This window comes from Maylandia zebra, linkage group LG9 (assembly GCF_041146795.1).
Source record: "Maylandia zebra isolate NMK-2024a linkage group LG9, Mzebra_GT3a, whole genome shotgun sequence".
Taxonomy (NCBI): Eukaryota; Metazoa; Chordata; class Actinopteri; order Cichliformes; family Cichlidae; genus Maylandia; species Maylandia zebra.
The window spans coordinates 21749942-21770710 of record NC_135175.1 but is presented as its reverse complement, the minus strand read 5'-3'; the positions used below and the strand labels follow the sequence as shown (position 1 = coordinate 21770710).

Here is a 20769-nt window from a genome sequence, read left to right as displayed (position 1 = left end):
GTCAAGATTTAGTGCATCAGATAGCAACTTTAATATAGCCGTTTTGTAACCATCACACATAAAGCAAAAACAAAGTATAAATGCACAGAAAACCTGCAAGAACAAAGTAACAGTAATCTGTTCAAAACATCATATGAGGTCATTACAGGTGATTCTGAATCATAAAAAAACCACATTGTGGTTTTTCACAGTCGCTGCATAGCCGGAAACACAGCGAAGGATCCATAGAAGGCCCTTGATGTGGCAATTTTCTACAGAACTGATGGCCTGATCAGTGAAGTTAAAGCACCGTAACATGTGCTTCCTCAAATCCTCATTCTTCAGCTTCCCTGAATCAATACATCAACGTGCCAGACAGATTTTCATGGAAACAGTTCAAGATTAAATCAGTGGAGCGTCCACGTGTTCACAGGTTCTTGCTTCTGGAGAAGTAGAAGTCGATGCCTCTGTCCCGATGCTGTTTGGGGGTGTGAGACGGGCCTTTCTTTCCTCTTGGTGAAGGTCCTGTGCCACCCTGAAGAAAAGAAAGAAAGAAAAAAACTTTTTTAAAACTGCATAAAAGAAAATACACACAATTAAAAATAAAATAAGGAAAGAAATGTAGAATTTGTTTTCAAATACATCTGAGGGATGGCAAGATATTTCACTGGGTAGAAAAGACACAAAAACAATGTTATGTCACAAATTATATTAACATTTTTTTATTTTCTAAAACAACACAATGAAAGTGTCGACCTCTTCTGATTTTAATAAATGAAACACTTTAAGGGGAAGTGTTTCTCTTGTTGCGGAACTGGTGACAACGTGACAAGGGGCCCCAAAATAGACTGGAGCAGCAGACGCTTTTCTATTTACTGAGATATAAGTGTATATTATTATTTATGGAAAGTTTAGTTTAAGTTTAGATAAAGCTGAAGAGTAACATGTAGTAATATCTGCCAGATACATGTAGTGGGTTAAAAGTGCAATTAGGCCTTAGAGCTGTAGTAGATAAGAAGTACAAGAACTAGAACGTACAAACAATAGTGGAGTAAGTCTATTTATATCTAAGCGCTTTTATTTGCAGCAGTTATGGATTAAACACTAATATAGCAGCACTACACAATCACACTAACTACTTCCCTTCCCCCAGACACCCACCGCTTTCTTGTTAATGTGTCTGCTCCATTCAGGTGCCGTAACAATGGGAGCGGGATAGGTGTCGCCGAGGGTCACATGAGCGTGGGCCAGCGCAGCGTTGCTGAGTGACCATGGTGTGTGCACATCACCTCCTCTGATATTCTGCAACTCTGGAACCCACTGTCGGACGTAATCTCCCTGAAAGACAAACGCAAACCGATGAGTCAAAACTGATTTCCTCACATTTTGCCCTATTTTTAATCTCAATAATAAAACAGCAAAGCCTGCACAACAGGTGACTCAGCAGTTTTGTCTTGAAGCGCAAAAGGTAACGTTTTAGACAAATGTCAAAAGGAAATGAAACGGTGTTTACTTTGTCAAACGTACATTATTGTCATAGTCGAGGCCTTGTTTGATCATGTTGAACTTCCTGTTCTCTCTGGGGTCATTTCCAATCCCAGCGCTGTACAGCCAGTTACCATAATTGCTGCAGACATCGTGGTCGATCTTTGTAAGGAACATTTAAAAAGATGAGTTTTGTATTAATATCTGAATATTATATTCTTAAACAACTAAGCTTTGAAATAATTTATAAAGATAATAAACAACTACTGCTTACCAGAAGGGACTCAAACCACTCAGCTCCCATCCTCCAGTCAAGGCCCAGATCCTTTGTGAGGAAGCTAGCGACATTTTGACGCCCCCTGTTGGACATAAAGCCGGTCGCTGCCAACTCCCTCATGTTGGCGTCAACAAAAGGCACTCCGGTGCGTCCCTCTGTACGTTCCAGTTGCACATAAATTCACCTTTATATTCATATACTATACGTACTGTTTCAGTTCAAAGAATAATTCATGCAGGATGAGTGAAGAGCACAAACCTTTCCATGCATCAAATAGCTTCATGTCCTTTTTCCATGGCACAGATTTGTCTTGAAGTCCTGAGTTGAAGTCACAGTGACATGAAATATACCTTTTCATGCAGACAACAACAATAATAATAAAAGTAACATAAAAACATCAGCTTACTGTACCTTTGACCTGAAAAATCCTATTTCCGTACTTCACACTCACAAACCTGAAGTAGTCCCTCCACAAAAGCTCAAAAATTACCCTGTAGGACAGCAGGGAAGCTCATCAGATAGGGAAAAAATAAAATATGACAAATATAGATTTTCACATATCACCAGCCTGTGTGCTCACCAATATGTGCTCTGATTAGCTGTCCGCTCCTTCTCGTACTGCTTGATCTGATGATAAATATATCTGGGTGAAATGCAACCCATTGCCAGCCTGCAGGATACCAAAGCCGCACCATTAGACAGAATCACAGGAATTACCTCAATGAAATATTAAACTCCATGTAGCAAAGTGGAGCAGAGAGGCAGTGATACATTTGTACTCACCAAGGTGAAAACTTGGTGGAATAATCCACACCGATTAAACCGTTACGAGTCTCTTTGTACGTTGCAACTGCATCCTTTAAAACAGACATCATGGAGGATCTTTAATAGATCATCTGGGATTTTTTTTTCTCCATAGTTCTCTAAACAGCAGCTAATGTAAAACACATTTTGCACTCACAGTGTCCCAGAAATAGTGTTTAAGTCTGGCCAGGGCGTGACTCTCCCCACCACTGCAGGGGAAGGCTGAGCGAGGATCAATCACAGGCTCTGGAAGGGGAAAAGTGTTTCATGATTAGGCTTCTTTAGACATAATAAACATCCTGAATCATAAACACATAGAATAAATGCGCGGACATGTGTCTTGGTGGATTGTTCACCTGTCTGTTGCAGGTCCTCTGCTGTAGGAATGGCTCCTTCCTCGAGGCCTGGAGGAAGGGGATTTAGCTTCTCTGGGGTTGAGAAGACCGGCCTCACCCTGCCCTCGCTCTCCACTGCCTTTCTGAACTGAGTGTACACATCAGGAAGCCTAAAAACAGAGGGAAATATTACAAGGCACTTCTTAACCTGCAGTGTATCTTTTACAAAAAGGGTAGCTTCCTCTCTGTATCTGCTTTCACACCTGGACATGTGGGGGAATGGAAGATCATCTCTGTGGTACAATGTAGAGCCCCAGCAGGTATGAACTTTGACCTTCATCTGTGCACACACATCTTTTACCCTTTTCTCCACATTCAGCTCTTCTGAGGTAACCTGTAGAAAAAGCACATGATGGTGAAAACCACGCTCCAATGGCCAGACAGCACTTTTGCTGTTATCTGTAATATGAGAGAGCACCTCTTCATGGAAAGCCACACTACTGACAGAGCCCAGTTGCCTGACGAGGTCTGCAACTACTTCCTCTGGCTTACCCCGTCTCACCACGAGATTGCTGTCAAACACACACACAAAATAAACACAGAGACACATATATAAGCCTCATTCCATGCCAGGCAAGCTGCATCCTGGGTAGAGTGCTAGTTGACAGGAAAAAGTGATGGGAACAGTGTGTGCAGAAGCAATGCTAATATAAACATAACCGCTGTAAGTCCAGGTGCGTCCTGATCCTGTTACACGTATCAATTCAATCCTAGAAAGCCAAGGCCAGTGTCTTCACTGAGTTAACAATAACATGATAGAAAAGTAAACTGATCTCTTATAAACCTTTCATAGAGACTGTGAGTTAGCGACAGTGTAGCAAAGGCGAAACTTGACAGTGGGGTTAGGTAAAGAAAAATCTTGTGAGTGATAGTTTTATTACCTGCCTTTGCTGATCAGTGTGTTTCTGAGGTCTCTGATACTCTCCAGTAAGAAGCGCAGACGGAAAGGCCCAGTCTTTGGTAAGCTGTAGTTGTAAGTGCCCACATAGTGTCTGGGGTCGAAGCAGTACAGCGGGACTATGTGTTCAGCGTTTCTTTGGGCCCAGTGGAAAAGCTGCATATCGAGCATACAATAAACATACTGCAGCAATTATGTGAAACAGCACATTTGATTTTACGATAGAAACACCTTTGACTATTGATATGGATGGTAGAGGTGGGCTTGTTTCTGTCCTCCAAGTAGAGTATGTGACTCACTGAATTGTGTTAAATAAATACATTTTGTGTGCTTTTGCATTTTTTTTCTATTTGCTGTTGCTTTCTTAAGTTGCTGTACATTTAACCACTCAGTACCACCCTAGATATGGTTTACTTTATAAAAAAAAAAAGAAAAGAAAAGAAAAGAAAACCTAATAAACGAAAATTGAATTTAATATTTAAAATTCCCTGAAAGTTAGCAAGCATGCTCAATGCTTTTGTTTTGGGGGGGGGGGGGGGGGTTTGGCTCAGTTTTATATATATTTCTTTTTTTCTTTTTTTTTTAAATTGTAACTAGATGTCACAAGTTTGTGGAAGCTTGTTTCCACCACCCGGGGGGAAATGCCAGGCAGAACCAATGTTTTCTACAGTCATTGGGCAGAGTCAAAATTTGGAATTTATTTTCGAGTAAGTCGAAGTTTCGAGATACGTAACTCGAAATTTTAGGCTATTAAGTCAAGATACTAACTCGAAATTTTGATTTATTTATGCAATTTTTGCAGCTACGAAAATAACCTTCGATAGTGTTAGATCAGTGGTTCTTAACCTGGGTTCGATCGAACTCTAGCGGTTCGGTGAGTCGGTCTCAGGGGTTCGGCAGAGCCTCCGCCGTGACATGCACGGCTCATTTTGTGCACCAGTAAAAAACATATGTATGTCTTGAATTTGAAAAAAATCTTATTTTATTTTCACTAAAGAGGGGTTCAGTGAATGCGCATATGAAACTGGTGGGGTTCGGTACCTCCAAAAAGGTTATGAACCACTGTGTTAGATACTTAAAACAGGATAGGGGTTAAAAAGCAGTCCAGTTTAAAAATTAAAAGTGTGTAATCATTAGCTTTGGGGAACATGCTTTTATTCTGGAGGTCTTGTACCGGTAGTAATACCGCTGTAACGTGGCTGCAGGCTATATTGGAGTTATTGTAATTTTAATGTCGACGTTAACATGTTTAAACAATTTCTTTAATGTCGTCAACAAATCAAATAATTAACATGCGAAGTAATCGTGTTTTTTTTAAAAAAACATTTAAGTTTAACAACGTCGCACTTTTTTCTACAAACTCATGTTCTTACCTCGTTGTCGTGGAGACGCAAGTCGTTTCTTAGCAAACATATTACTGTACGGGAGGAAGACATGTTTGCTTTGTTTCCACCACAGCAGCAATAGTCTTGTTTTAAGCACTGAGGAAGAGAGACCTCGGTGTCAGAGAGTTGTACCTCCCGGGTTAGCGTCAGTTGTCTCTTCGGCGGCTCCTCTCTGGCAGTCACGTTTTCAGACACGACGTTACAAAACGGCAGGTTTTGTAAGGTGGTTTTCTAACAGCTGCTCCGACAGTGTTGGTGTTAATCGTTTTTAGTCAAAATTATCTAACTATTTATATTGTGTTATTTTCAAATTAGGCTTTATACTGGCATTTAAAAAAATAAATCATATTTCGTATTGTCTTTGGATAACTAAGTAGTGTGTTTGTGTGTTGCCTTTTCTTATACCGTCTTATGAAAATATGGTCCTAACCATGAGTTTGCAGAGTTGAAGAAAAGCTATTTTATTGAGTCTTAATTGAATTGAATATACATACACAATTTTAAATTACATCCCATTTTTTCTTTAAAACAGAGTTACCATGTAATAGGGATGTGTCTGTTATAACTATTAACTATTATTCAGTTAGACTGACATATAAAAACAACAAAGTAATAAAAACGTAAGGCACAATTACAAAAGGTTCAGTCATTTAACCGAGCCTCTTACAAATGACGTCACAAAACCCCCATGTGTCTACACCCATAGCCATTAGGTCCACAAAATAATTTATAAAGCTGTTCTGTAATATATAAAAGTACATATCAACAGCTGGAGATCATCTATGACAAAAACAATCATGCTGTGTCCTTTACTCCCATCCACTTTATCTTGGTGCCAAAAGAAACTTTTGATTTTGATAGGTCACATCACATGTGCCCAGTAAGAATACATATGTAAACAGCACAAATAGTAATAAGCGTAATACCCTTAACGTTACGATTATGAAGGGATCCATGGAGAATTTTCTTCTCTGTAAGAGATTCAGAAAAATTTGAGAACCTGTGATCTAAATAGAAAAGAATTAAGCAAGTGGGTGAAATAAAATGCACACTCATGGCCACTTTATTCCTGTCCAGCTGCTTGGAATGGAAACATATAATCAGCTATGTGGCTGTTATTCATTTAAGGATGGTCAAGAATACCTGCAGGAGTTCAAACTGAGCATCAGAATGGGGAAGAAAGGCTGTTTAAATTATTTGAACGTGGCATGGTTGTTGGTGCCCGACAAGCTGGTCTGAGTATTTCAGAAACTGCTAATCTACTGGGATTTTTCCACACAACCATCCCTACTGTTTACAGTTATGGAAGACCATGCTGAGTGCTACTCTTGTCGAAAAAGAACAGCAAATTGAACCTGCAGTTCACACAGGCACACTGAAACAGAACAGATTAGAAAAATATTTCTTGGTCTTATGTGCCTCAATTTCTGTTGATATTTTGATGACAGGGTCACAATTTGGTGTAAACAGCATGAAAACATGGATCGAACCTGCCCAGCAGTTAAGCGCAGTCGTGGTGTAATGGTGTGGGGGATTTTTTTTGATACACTTTTGGCCTTTTTAAGAATTGTTTAGATACCAGAGTATTACTGCTGACCATGTCCATGCCTTTATGACCACAGTGTACTCATCTTCTGATGGCTGCTTCCAACAGGATAACACAGCATGTCACAAACCTCAGATCATCTCAGCCTGGTTTCTCTAACATGACAATGAGTTCACTGTACCCAAATGGCCTCCACAATCATCATATCACAATCCAATAGAGCACCTTTGGGATGTGGTGAAACAGGAGATTCCCACCATGGAGGTACAGCTGCCAAATCATAAGCCCAATAAGAAAGTTGTTGGTAGAGTCCAAAAGAAAATATCAATTTCAGCATTCAACCATCCATCTATCAATCATGAGATCACAACTATAAATACATACATTAATGGGGGAAAAAAAGTGTCATAAAAGTCAACTTTTAATTCAATTTGCAAATTATAAAAAAATCATTGTGAAACATAGTCTTAAGACCTTCAATTTATTAAGTTAAATGTACAAAAGTTCAATGACTTGATACATTTCATGTTTCAAGGCTTTGTCATTCAGACCAAACAAACTCCGTCCCATTCGAAAGCCTCCCAGTCTGTTCATCCTGCCTACCTTCTCTTAAAAGAGGCAACCATTCATTCTCCTGTCTAAATCACAGTACAATCTACTGTATAACGTAGCTATTTCAAATAGATTTTGTTTATAATGTAAAAAGAAATTTCATACAAAAGTGCAGAACAATATGTATGTACAGTATAATCTTTTGTTGGTTTTTCCATATAAAAGATTTTCAGCTAATCCTGCGTGTGCTTTCTACTAAACAGCCGCTCGCCTTACAAGGAAGCTCTCTGCTTTGGCAGTGAACGTTTGTGTTTGCAAGCACACTCAGGTAAGGCACTAAGGGTTGAAAAGATTGGATCGTCATTCTTTTAAGTGCCTGTGTGTTACAGCAAGTCACGACACCTCCGACATCGACCCCCCCACCCCACAGTTAAACTTTCATTTCATCTCCACTTTAAAGAACACATCATTCCACTCCATCCTTTCAACTCAATGTTTTGTTTTTTTTGGCAACTTGTAATAATAAGCTCCGCCTCACATGACGTCACAGAGACCACGGTGTGCCGTCAAAGTCATTAAGAGACCCATTCGAGATGGCGTGGAAAGCTAAATAAAGGCGTGGGGTGAAGTTACAGCAAAAATATAAACAAGACGCTTCCTTCGGTCTAATTTCACAATCTTTAAAAAAAATTATAAAAAAAAAAAGTGACGTTAATGCGTCCGATTTGGTCTGTGCACAAAGCTGCCATAACACAGGAAAGGCTATATGGGGCTCTGAGGTGGCAAAAAAAGTCAGACATGACTAATACTGCACGTTTTCTAAAAGTTATCGAAAGGTTTCAGTCTCTGCAATGTTTCTTTGGCCACTTCTGAATGGAACAAGGCTCGCTGCATGGGAGGATGGAATGACAACAGTAGTGTTGGTATTGCTTAAGAGACATTGCACACGAATGCGCAAAAACAGTTCGCTTCTTCTTTTTCTTCTTTTACACTGAAACACAATTCTCAATAATATATAAAAAAAAATGCATCAAATAGAAAAATATCTCCTCGGCTGATTATCCTGCACGTCGGAAATGTTTCAATGCATGATATCAAAAAGTGCAACATTGACAATCCTTCCTAAAATGGGCTTGTTTTTGTGAGTGCTTATGAAAGCAGGGTACTGGTGACCCTCGCAGACGTTATAAAAGACATTCTTACTTACAAATTCTTATTGTAAGGCGTTGGCAAAAAAATACATTTACATTTTGTTTTTCTAGAATGACAATAGACATCTCATCTGCTAGGATGACTTTATATGCATCATAGAAAAATATTTTACCATCTTAAATTCTGCCCACAGCTTTCTTTAGGCTGATAAGAAACTTACAGTACGGTCACGTGTGATCAATGTAATCACAATTACGTCTCCTCGATCCCGAGACGCTGTTCTGCAGCAGTAAGTGGGTGTAAAGTGATACCTAAAGGTTGAGACGCGACACTTTGCTCTAACCTTGGTCACTTTTCCTGCGCTTGTTAAAAGGACAGCAGTCTGGAGCTTGTGAGACTGCCTTCTTGTTAGTGCCCTCCTGAGGGAACACCATGCAAAACCTCAGAGGACTCTGGAGGTCTTAACAGCAGTCACCCTTCCCTCTCAGGGAATAGTCCAGGTGGAGCTAGTAGGATGCAGGAGTCTCGACAAGGCAGACACTAGTGGTGGATAACAGGAAGTTGGGAGTGGTACTGAGCCCTGGAGCTTGGTGACGAGGGGAGGGGGCCCTGGGGATGGGACGGGCCGGAGAGGAGGGGATGCACCGGGGCCACGGAGGCCTCACAGGCAGGGAAGGGGAAGGGGATCCACAGGAGCTCAGAAGCTGCCCTGAACGAATGGGTGGCTGAGCAGAAAGTCTGCAGTGGGCCTCCACTTCTCCTCCACAAACACCTGCCGCAGGAAGTCCCTGCAAGCGTCGGACACACCCTCGGGAAGCGTGGGCTTTGTAGGCTGGGTGGCGATCTTAAAAATGGCTGCCATGGCTTCGTACTCGGCCCACGGGGGTTTCTGGGTCAACATCTCAACAACGGTGCAGGCGACACTCCTGAAGGAAAACAGCACAACAGGAAAAATGATTTGAATGGAGCTCGGCTTGTGTCTATTGTCTACCTTGCACCTCCAACTGTTGTGTCAAATACCAGAGTTAACCCTATGACACGAGCGCAAATCCAAACAAACTTATTCCAGTATTGTACTCTTTCTCTAAAGCTTGGAGCAACCAATTACACCCTAGAACAATGGGCCCAAAAACTGCTGAATCTCACAAAAATCTACAGTTAACACTGTTTGGCAATGCAATGATACGTTAGTATATCTGGCTTCTTATCAAGTCTTTAAGTAAGCGCGCTCTCTTAGAAAACTGTATAAAGTGCTCTAATCTATCGGCACATACAGCCCTTATTTAAAGTTCATATTTATGTGAGTTTCTGAAGTAGCGTGTAACTAAAAAAGTTCATTTATTCCATTTATTACTCGACTGCATTTCTAATTTCAACGCCTCAGTGTGTTAAATATCAACAGTATTAGTAAACAGAGTGCATATCGCAGCAACTGATAACAATATCATTTATTGCTCAAGGTCATTTTATTGCTTTTGCTTTTACAGCGACGGCAGCAATCTGATATTGTTCGCCCCTTCAATCAATACAGTTCTATCTAATAATTTCCTTACCACACATCAGCTTTCCTCCCATATCCCTCCCCGTTGATGACTTCAGGGCTCATCCAGTAGGGGGTGCCAGTGACAGACTTGATGCCTGTACCAGACATGCAGATGGTCTGGATACGTTTGCTGGCTCCAAAGTCTCCCAGCTTCACGTTTCCCGAGGAGTCTCTCAGGATGTTAGCACCTGGTGGATCGAAACAAAACGAGCTTGAAAGTATTCAGGACTCTCCCGAGAGCTGTCAGACGCAAAGGGACGCTGACAATTTGGAGTTGCAATTATTGTTATGGGCAAAAAGTGATTGGTGCCAGCAATTCAAGCTGACGGAAGAAGGCAAAAGGTCTTGACTGTTTGGGTAACTGAATACTGGCAGACTTATTTTTAAAAAGCATATCTTTCAGCAGTCTTTATACAAATCCTGCGTTTAGTCAGCTACGCCAAACAGGGAAGTTTATCTTTCTTTCACTTTTCTCACACTGAGGAAAAAGCCTCGTTGGGTTCAGAAAATGAAATACTAAATAAACTGTCTGCTCCACAAGAGACACGTCGAACCTCAACACCCTTTCTCCTCCTATCTTAGTAATTTTCCGAATGTAGCTCTGTCTATCCCATTTCCTTCAGCCACGCCGCTTGTTTGATCAGTGACTAATGTGCACCACTTGCCACTCACCCTCCACCCCCACCAAAGAACTGGCAGGCTGCAAAAGAAGAAACTTGGAGGCTCAAACTATAACCTTTACTTTTTACTGCCCCGAGCTGCTTCTTCCACTGCCTGCACGTTTCCTGTACGTAGGACAACAGGTTCTCTGATAATTCCAGCCTTTGCAAATAAATTCAGAGAAACTTCCAGCTGGTCCGGAGTGAATGTGGACGTGCGTGTGGTGCCAAGCTTAAGTCCCTTTTTTTTTTACTGCAAAAACAGAAATGTTCTGTGGTGAGATGAACACACCGTATATTACACGTGCAGAGCCTTTTTGCGTGGAAAGATCACACCCACATGTGCTCTTCATAGAGCCCTGCCTGGTCCTGTGAGACCGACTATCTTTTTCCCCCACCAGTCAGTATATTCCCCTCTTTCTTGGCCGCCGCTTAACGACCCAGTAACTCCCAAAGCTGTGGGCAGCCAAACCAAAACCTTTCCGTCCGGTGCTGAGCATTTTTAGAACAGCCAGTTTCACCAGCACGAAGCCTAATATATCTCAAAGGGGAGTTGAAAATAGCACATTTTTCCAGGCACGTTCTGCAGACGACGAATGACCAAATGAGGAAATGTCAACCCGAATGAAAATGAATGAATCTGTAGTTTTGACCCCCCGCCTATTGCAGCAGCTACTGCTATAGGACCCCATTGAAAAAAGCATTTCCAAGTGTGAGTGTTTGCCGGTTACAAATCCAATTAAAATCCAACCTTGGCCTTTTTCGAGCTTGCGGCTTCATTTACCTTTGATGTCCCGGTGTACAATCATGTTGCTGTGCAGGTAGGAGACTCCTTGGAGGATCTGCCTGGTGTATCTCTTCGTCACCTTCTCCGTCAGGGCTCCGTAGGCTTTTAGCTGGTCTTTTATCGAGCCCTACAGAGACAAACAGAAAGCCTGTGAGCGAATGAATGGATGGGACGGACACGCATGCGAAATTAGAGAAAAATCTACATACACTTATTTTTCTGGAAAACGTGGGTGTTCCAGCTAATTTGTTTGGGGTTTATTTGTGAAAGCAGCCAATTCTCAAGGCCAAAAACCAAGAATGTAAGCATATAACGTGCTGACAGAAGTCTGTTGACTGACTTTGAGTCCAAACTGCACCAGTGAGCTGCATTTCCTTCAATTTCCTGTTTTCCGCTCCTCCTGGGGACACGGCAGGAGCTAAGACCTGATCCTGTAACACCTGTGACGCACTTTAGGACTTGCGGTGAAAACAAAACCTCTGCCTCCTCACTTTCAGCTGTCAACGGGACACCTTAGGAGCTCTCGGGGTCTCTCCGAGGGACACACGGCCCTCCCTCCCTCGGGCCATTAAAGTGTTATCGGTCAGGCGCAGCAGTGAAGCCGTGCCACGCAGCCACACAAAAGCTTGGCTCTGTCACCTCCTGTCTTGCTTCTGCCAACTCTGGCGAAACGTAAACATTTCCAATTTCCAGACAATGTGTGACTAAGACACTCAGCGTCTCTGGGAAATTTAAAAAAAAAATAGCTCAGGAAATATTAAAAGCAGGCTCGGGGACAGGGTCCGCAGGCGACAGTAGCTCATTAAAGTTGCTCATTTAGGGAGAATATGATCTCATAAAATGAGCTGTTCTGCTGACATCAACTGCGTGGAGGACATGTTTGTTGACAGCTGGTGACATTTCTAAATAGATTCTAGCAGATGTGGCTGGTAAGGGTTTGATTTTAATGTTTGTGTTAAAATGTCTCAGTACCTATCTTTATAGCCAAACCAAGTCCGGCGCGCACATTCTCAGACGTTAATTGTTCTTTCGAAATTTAAGGGCTGCTCGAGTGTGATTAAATTTACTTAAAATGTCCCGCAGAATACACACCCCGGGCATGAACTCGACAAAAATGGTGAGTTTTCTCTGGTCGAGGTCTCGAAGGCAGCCGTAGTACTGCACAATCCTCTCGTGACGCAGATTCTTCAGCAGCTGAATCTCACACTCCAGAGCATTCACTTCCTGCAGCAGAAAAACCAAAGTTAGAGTCTTCAATTTATTAAAAAAGCCCATCGTATGCCATCAACTTCATGCAAATCCAAACAGTTTTGATATATTTCCCCTCACCTTGCTGGTTTCTTGACAGTCGGGATCAAACGGCACCTGCTTGGCGGCCAGCTCGCGGCCTGTGTCGGCATCGTAGCAGAGGTAGACCTCCCCGAACGCTCCTCGTCCCAGCAGCTTTCCCTGTCTCCAGTTGACTGGCGCCCGTGGTGCTGCAGAAATGAAACGCCAGACTATGAGTCCCCCCCTCAGTAATTAATTGTGTTGCTAAGCCTCCTATGACAGCCAGCTTCTCTATGATATACGGATCTGAGAGCATGTTTATAAAAATAAAAAAAACTAAAGCAAACGTCAAACTCCACTGATCACACATCAACTTCACCGAGACCAGACGTTAAGCGCACCGCAATTTGTTAAATCACTCCCACTGCAGACCCTTCTTAGACTGGGGAAACCCCAGATATCACAGTCAAGCAGTGGAACCGCAACCCACCAACAGACACACAAACTGTGAAAGCCTAGAAAGCTCATCTGCGCGGCTCCCACGTTCTCAGGCTCAGACTCCGGGACTTTGTTTTGGAACCAGCAGGCTTCTCTGTGGCTGCGTTAGACTGTTTGGTCGCGCGTGGGTGAGACGGACACCAGAGACGGACACATCGACCACAGACTTATGAGCCAAGCTTTGGTATTATGATGAAGACAGTTTCTGGGCAGGATGTATAGACTAAATGAGGACAGATGTGATTAGTGAGCCTGTAAAACGGCTTAATTTGGACGATGAGGGGGGAATTCTGCCTGTGACATACAGTACGACTGTGCATTACATCTATCCTCATTGATATATATTATACATTACAATGCATCTGTAGAAGGAAGATACAACCCTGAAATAGTGGAACTGCAAAAGTTTTATCTTGAATCATTGAAATCAGTCATTCCTCTGTTTAAATTAGGAACCATCTGATCAAAGTGGAAGTGAACAACACCGCAAATCAACAGTTTAGTCAACACATAATTATGTGGAAGCTATTTTTCTCACATTTTTCAGTCACTTTCACACTAAAATACTCCAGTTTCAGCCTCTCTGCTGTGAGGAGTTTCTGCTTTTCTCTGTTTTATGCGATCGAGAATGCAAGTACAGTATTTTTTTTTTTAAGTAGCTGCTTAGTTTTCAAAGATTAAATGCCTAATATTTAATCAAGCGAATGATCAGCACATGTCCACTAACAGTTGGATTGCCCGTGTCCATTTTTTGTATTTATATTGAGGTCATCGATAGCAATTGGTCACATGAGCCAAACACACAACTATTACAGATTATTTTACAGTGTCGAGCACACGTTCCCCCTGTTTCAAAAGATTTCAAGTGAATCACTTACACTTGGCTGTACCTCGCTGGGAGCTTTTGCCCAGTGAGCGCAGATCGCTGTACTGCAGCGTGCTGTCTCCATTATAGCTTCGAGTGCGGCTGGAGGGAACCAGCTGAAAAAGATTCTCCTGCGGCATGAAGCTCCGCGGAAGTGTCCTACGTCCTGAAAACACATAAACGAACATAATCAGACTTGTCATACACTTTACTCTTGATTGCATTGTGAATCTGTTTTCACACAGTTAACTTCACAGGTGCAGTGCATAAAGTCTGCTCTTGGCCGAAACGTGAGGCCAGCCAGAGCAGACTGCCTTTCGCCACTCCATCCCACTTCCCTTCAGACAGGAAGCAGGGCGCTGTGTTTTTATACAAGCTTGGGTTCACCGCAGGGAAACGTAAATCACTGCTAGCCAAGGTTAGCCTCTGAGTAAGCAATTACTAGCAGCTGCCTGAAACAGCGAGCCAGCAGTGTAATAAATCTCCACGAGGTGCAAAGAAACTCTCTAAAAGAGGATAATATTTCAAAATATCTTGTTTGAAAGTAAGAAATATGCATCTGAAGTTAGAAGACTGTGACCACACTGCAGGACAAAGAGTGGTCTGTGTCCGTGTTGTTCTATAGACATGTTCTGTTGTTATTTCTGTGTAACAGCGCTGTTGTAATTGTTTAAGCAAAGCTGGTTTCTTACTATCTCCGTAATCCTTGCTGCGATTTGGCAATTGGAACTGGCGTGGGAAAGTCCCTCCTTTTCCATGACGACCTGAAAAGAGAGGATTGAGGCAGAGAGAGGTGTCAGCAAGTAAAATAAAGCCTCAACAATTAGTCTCGCATTGCACCCAAATGACAGAAACAATGCTTCTGGATTCACAGTTATGCGTTTATCCACTTTTTAAGTCTAATAATGGCGGTTTAAATGCTTGGACGGGCACTCAAGACACTGCATTCCCATTTTTGCTCATCCCTGATGTGTCAAATCCAGCTGTGAAGCAGCAGAATGGAACGCGGCTCTTTGCACGCTGAACGGGGCCGCCTCCCTGCAGCCAATGCGGAAACTGAAAGCAGCTTGCGTGCGCTAGCTTAGCATTAGCTCTGAACAGTGGAGCAGTAACTAAAGGCGGGGTGTGGGGGGGCTGACGCATGAGAGCACTGACACTCTCCCCCCTCACACAGCAAACACACAATAAACGGAGAGGAGCGGAGCCACTTGGAATTGAAAGCAGCTGTTCTGTCAGATGACTGCCTCCCCTCATGCTGTTTTTGTGGCTGTATCCCATGGATACCGGAGTTATTTTTTGTGTTTGGCAGAGTGGGATGGAGAGGAAAAATCTACTCACAGGGAATGGTAAACAAATACTGTAGCCCTCAGCAGAAGGGCCACACAGCTTTACATCTGGGAGGGTGGTGCGTGTGTGTGCAAGCACGTGCTTGTGTACCCAAGTGGGTCTTCAAGTTCTGCTGCAGCTACAGTATGACGTTCCCTCATCGGCACAGACAATGTGCAGAACTCTCTTTTTTTCATTTACAGCATGGGGGGAGCTGAAAGGGGAAAGAGAAATGGCCAGATTGAGAGAGCCAATGCAGCTTCTCTGTTCACGGAGGCTAGTTTGGCTTTATCTCTCATCCTGCTTCATTTGATCTGCCTTCTGAAGGAAAAGAGGACAGACCGGGACCCCAGGGACAGAGACGAGATGAGCAGGGGGCCATTGAGAAGAGAGGGGAAGTGATCATGCTGCGGCAGGGCAGCAACATCTATTAAGATGGGATGAGGTAAAACAGAAAAAGGCAGTGAATAAAGGGGTCTGTACAGGGGGAGTGTATGGAAGATAGCAAAGGAAGAGACGCAGTACTATCTTACTTCACCGCCTCATCAAACTTAAGAAACACAGCCGAGATTCACCACAACCCATTGTTCATTTTACAGATACAGCCCTAAAATAATATAATCTCCACTTTCATTAGCATTCTCTTCAAGGGGAAACACTCTAGATAAGCAAGAGCCTCTCCTGTAAAACTGAATGTGGAGCTATAAGAACCACAGCAAAAAGTAAGAACAGACAAAGCCTCCAAATAACGAACACGCTTTTTACACCTCTCTTTGTTTGGCAGCTGGGGGCTGAGAAAAAGACATTTTTAGAATTGGAGAGAAACTGCTGCAAGATTTGTCCCCTCTTACCTTTGTATTCGAAGTTAAGGTTCAGGTAATTATTGTCACGGGTGTTCTGTGAGTAAGGAGGGCTGAAATGACAGAAAGCATGAAGGGAAAGTTGAAAATTTTTTTGCTCTTTTAGTTGCTAATTTCCCCTTATCTTCAAACAAAGTCTGGCTACAGCTGCTGGCCTGATACATCAGAATGGGGCTCGACTGCAAAGCGGCACAAAACGCAGGGAATGGCTTTAGTATTCAAACTATCTTCCTGTCACTCACAGCTGATGTAAAACAACAAAGTGGCAAAATTTGAAAAGTTGAGCTCTAGGAAGATTTGTGGACTCACAAAGTCAAACTGCTCGCCACTGAACTAGCAGCAATATAACATATGTCACTAAATGTCTGTATGTGCATCCAACCTCTCTCCCTCCCTGGACATTTCCAACAAGCCCCGTCCCGACGAACCGACAGAGAGTGACGTCTCTGTTGACCGCAGGGCGGCGCGGGGCCACGAGACCCCTGGATAAGGGGCACGCATGCCCGTTCGCAGGGAAAAGTTCCATGCACTCGTTTCCTGCCATTGTTCTGCAGCCTGGAGCCCTGATAAGCCTCGTGCAGGTAGAACTGTTTCCGTCCTGCTCTCTCTCTGTCAGCTCCACGCTTGCTCGCTTTTATTCTCCCTTTGATTCAAATTCACTCTTTTCTCTCCTCAGCCTTTCCCACTCTACTCTCACTCTTTCGCCACTTTTCATTTTCTGGCTCAGTTTTTCCAGCATGTTGCTTGCTCACTCTCTCACATCTCCCACTCAGTCTCTGTTTCTGTCTGTCTCTCACGCACTCTCTCTCGTGATAACGGAGGAATCCAGGCGTCCAGATAAGAGTTCTGTCGCTATGGCAACAGCAAAGTGACCCGATTCCTTTTCCACACAGACAAGCGGAGGAAGGGTCGCAGGGAAGCTACGATGGTCTTTAGCACATTTACAAACTTTGCTAAAAGCCTCTGGCTGTTGCAACACAGGCGCTCACATCCAAGTGTGTACACAAGCACTCTGTGATACAAACCATGTCTCACAAGGACGTGTACACATATATATATATTACAGATTAATGAAGGAATCCGTATCTGTCAGTTTATGTGTGGCTGACAACCTCGTCCCATCTACTTAACAGCTGATCACACCAATCACCAGCATGTGAGCCATTTAGGCAACATCAATAAATTGCAGCTCCTACTGATAGCCTGAACTTAAGACGTTTAGGGAACAGCAGAAACTTAAAGAATCTACCGACTTTCTGCAGACATCTGGGGAACACTTTTAAGCCTCTGACATCAACACATAACCCACAAATGAGGTGTTTATCGTAACAATATGTTTAGTGCTGCTACAGAAAATAACCTTTATCACACACACTCCCCAATGTGCATGACTAGTCATGCATTTTCTTAAATGTGTGACTCTAGTAATGCACATGGATGACAAACCACATGAGAAAAAAAAAAGCTGCAGTAAACTTTGAGCACACTGGTTTAAAACAAACAAAAAAAAATTAAAGAAGAAGAAAGAATTCAAGCCTGCTATCAGCTATATCGGCTGAAAACAGTGCACGTTCTTGAGTAGCCACTGTATAAATCCACAACGACGAGGGCTATAAATCACCCGCTCCATGATGACTCACCTGTCCAGTGCTTGATCTATTGACTGACAGCTGCTCGACAGCGAGTTGTCTGCACTCCCAAAGGGATCCAACATCTGACAGATACAATAACACAAGGAGACTGAGGGTCACGGAGCATGCAATCATACAGGAGAGAGCATACCAAGCAGTGCGGGTGGAGTTGTGCTTGTTACTGTCTCACGTCTTAAGAATTTGAAGGGGTTTGAATAATGTCTGACATCCTCTTTAAATACTGCACAGAAATGTTATATGTGGCTATATAGCCTTGTAAAATCAAATTAGTGCTAGTACTTCTGCTGCTGCTAACAATACAGGGCAATCCAGTATACGAGCAGAGTAAACAATGAATCACCGAAGACTGTTCAGACGATTAAATCTCGACAAAAACACAGTTCTGCCCAAGAGTTCAGCCTTCCAGTCAAGAACTCAAAATATTATATGGGAAAAGAATCTATGAAAACAGCCAATATTGGCCATTTCAGTGCATTAACTACAATAAATTAACTACATTTGGTTGAATAAATGTCAACCTGCCAAAGACATCAAAAAGATCTTTTTTCTGAAGTCTATTCAAACTTTTTCAAGAAGCAACAATGCATAAAGCATTTATTCGGCTGATGGACTCTTACACTTTGGTCTGGGTTTTCTGGGATGAACTCCCCTTCACTGTGGATGCTGGTGTAGGAGCCCTGGCGGGCGATCTGCTGCTGCTCCTCAGGGACGCTGCCTGGCGGCGGGGACGTCCGACCTGTGTGGAGGGAACCTGAAAGTGACGAAAAGAAGCACCAGGGGCGGCCAATAAAAGAGAGGGGAATGAAACAATTAAAGTTGAGCGGATGAGTAATGCAAAAGGTGGAAGCGGGGAGGTAAATGAGAGCGAGAGGAGAAATTGAGAAGTGGAGGGAGTGCGGGAAGATGAAGAGATGGGAACGAGGGACAGAGGGGAGAAAACGGCGTCACAGTGTTATTCATGGGTACGAGTTCAGCAGTGCCAGGACTGCGAGAAATGATTTACTAAACTACACTGCCGCCACCTCTAACCTCAATTACTGTGACGAATGCTCTCCTGGCTGAGCTGCGGCGGAGACTGAGCGCTCGTCCTTGTCACGGTAAAAAGATCTACTGAAACTATCGCAGACTGGGCTGACAGGAATACTGAAACAGCGCAGAGAGGCTAAAAGGCACTAAGACGAATAGAAGCGTTGGAAATACGATCAAAGTCTTGTTGTTTGACTGAAGGCTGCAAATTACAACCGCTTTGCCTCGACTGTTCAGCTTTTCTGCCTCTTTCCCCCTGACGCCACAGTCTGCTCCCATACGTCATCGAGGTACCCGGGTTCACATCTCGTCTTCACTCAGCCGTACACCGTGACCGTTCTCCCGTCACCTCTCATCTGCCGCTACTCCCCGCGCTCCTATCTCGGCCCGCTCGCCTCGTCTCGCACTCGTGCCTCGCTGGCAGGGAGAAAAACTGATGGAGGGCCGATAATTCTGGACGATTTATGCGCTTGCGGCCACATGACGAAGATAGGCTCGCAAGAGCGATCACAGCTGCTATGCAAAGATGCAAACGTGATGGCAGGAGCGAGCACCGGTTTGATTCTGAGCGTGTCTGAGGCCGAGATACGACCGAGACGCTGACCTTTCTGGACAGAGCTGATATTAAAATAAACCAAACATGCCTGGGGACGAGGAGGGGGGGGACTACAAAGTGTGACGTGACAAGAAAAGGTTTTTTTTTTGTGCACAGTTTTAGATGAGAAGACAGAAACTGCTCTCATGCATGTGCTTTGAATACTAAAGCTACTATATATTTATACATATTACATCCAAGTATGGTCACAGTTAACATGACAAAAAGCTAACAGGCCAAAGACAGCGGCCAGACAGTTGCTTAGCATGAGTGCAGGAGTTTGTCCTTGCTTTGACATGACAAGTCCTTGGCTGCTTTCACCTCCGGTTTGCATTTTCTACTCCGATAAAGCATGCGCCCCATCTTTTCCATTAACATTCCTGCGACTTTGACGGGCGTCTGCATCGTCAGGTGACACTGATACGTCATCCTTGAGGCTTTAGCACATGACTGAGAAACCTTTGCATCAGCAGAGTGCTTTTCTGCCTCCTCTCACATTTAACAACTAATAAAAACAGCATAAAAACACTTTTTTTAAAACATGGAAGCTCACCTGTTGAGTGTTTGCGCACCCTCTCTGAGCCCTTTAGCAAGGAGCCCTTCAAATCTCCCAGTGACCTCGATGACTTCATCTCGCTCTGTTTGTCCCTGCTGTTCACCTGTAGGTACTGGAAACACAGGAAGTAGGAGAGAGTGAAAAAAGGGAATCGGCTCAGCAGAGGAAGGGAGGACAGCATTACCTCATTGTTCAGTTACATCACCGTGTGTGGAAGCAATTTGTTTCCTCATTTTGCAAAAAAAACAAAAAACTAAAAAGGATGACTTCATTCACTAACTGCACAAAAGTGAGCATCTTAAAAACTCACATGGTTGTTTTTAGGAGTCTTTAGCAGTATCCTGAGCAGCCCATTGGTCCCCGAACTGCAGCCCAGCGTCAGCACCGCCTGATCCAGGTCCTCCTGCGTCTTCAGGGGCAGCAGCAGCTGATAGGACAAGAAAGCACACAGCACATGAGCTTCAATTCTCTATTGTTCAGCAACAAGAGCACGTGAATGCAGCAGCACATGTATGACATCAAGGGTTTCACAATAAAAAACAAAAAACATGTAAATAAACAAAGCTTTTCTTGGATCTTGACAGCTTGAGAAAACAAACGTAACGCCACTTCGAGGACACGCGTACTGCAGTGCATACTGAAGGATTGTCACGAAAAACA

The 20769-nt window shown here is 43.3% G+C and overlaps 2 protein-coding genes across 3 annotated transcripts in view; both read right to left on the bottom strand.

Moving 5' to 3' along the window:
* Positions 1 to 7: 7 nt before the first annotated feature.
* On the bottom strand, positions 8 to 5448 carry cry-dash (cryptochrome DASH). Its single transcript, XM_004546757.4, has 14 exons — positions 5212 to 5448; positions 3822 to 3994; positions 3359 to 3452; positions 3144 to 3274; positions 2902 to 3050; positions 2703 to 2791; positions 2525 to 2598; positions 2322 to 2411; positions 2153 to 2232; positions 2000 to 2059; positions 1739 to 1896; positions 1507 to 1626; positions 1141 to 1317; positions 8 to 514 (listed from the first exon to the last, which is right to left on the bottom strand). Exons 1-14 carry the CDS (start codon positions 5272 to 5274, stop codon positions 407 to 409), a joined length of 1566 nt encoding a protein of 521 aa, XP_004546814.1. The 5' UTR covers positions 5275 to 5448; the 3' UTR covers positions 8 to 406.
* A 1788-nt stretch (positions 5449 to 7236) lies between these two features.
* map3k22 (mitogen-activated protein kinase kinase kinase 22) overlaps positions 7237 to 20769 on the bottom strand; it is a 42706-nt gene continuing 29173 nt past the window's right edge. The window contains exons 7-18 of one of the 2 annotated variants that reach the window (XM_004546753.6): positions 20420 to 20536; positions 20107 to 20221; positions 18550 to 18683; positions 17921 to 17994; positions 16272 to 16333; positions 14787 to 14858; positions 14108 to 14260; positions 12792 to 12940; positions 12555 to 12686; positions 11460 to 11589; positions 10027 to 10204; positions 7237 to 9399 (exon numbers count right to left, since the gene is read on the bottom strand). In XM_004546753.6, the coding sequence (XP_004546810.1) occupies positions 9171 to 9399; positions 10027 to 10204; positions 11460 to 11589; positions 12555 to 12686; positions 12792 to 12940; positions 14108 to 14260; positions 14787 to 14858; positions 16272 to 16333; positions 17921 to 17994; positions 18550 to 18683; positions 20107 to 20221; positions 20420 to 20536 (1545 nt within the window). In that variant the 3' untranslated portion in view covers positions 7237 to 9170. The remainder of the gene's footprint in view (positions 9400 to 10026; positions 10205 to 11459; positions 11590 to 12554; positions 12687 to 12791; positions 12941 to 14107; positions 14261 to 14786; positions 14859 to 16271; positions 16334 to 17920; positions 17995 to 18549; positions 18684 to 20106; positions 20222 to 20419; positions 20537 to 20769) is intronic. The other variant, XM_024803693.2, reaches the window with a different exon arrangement.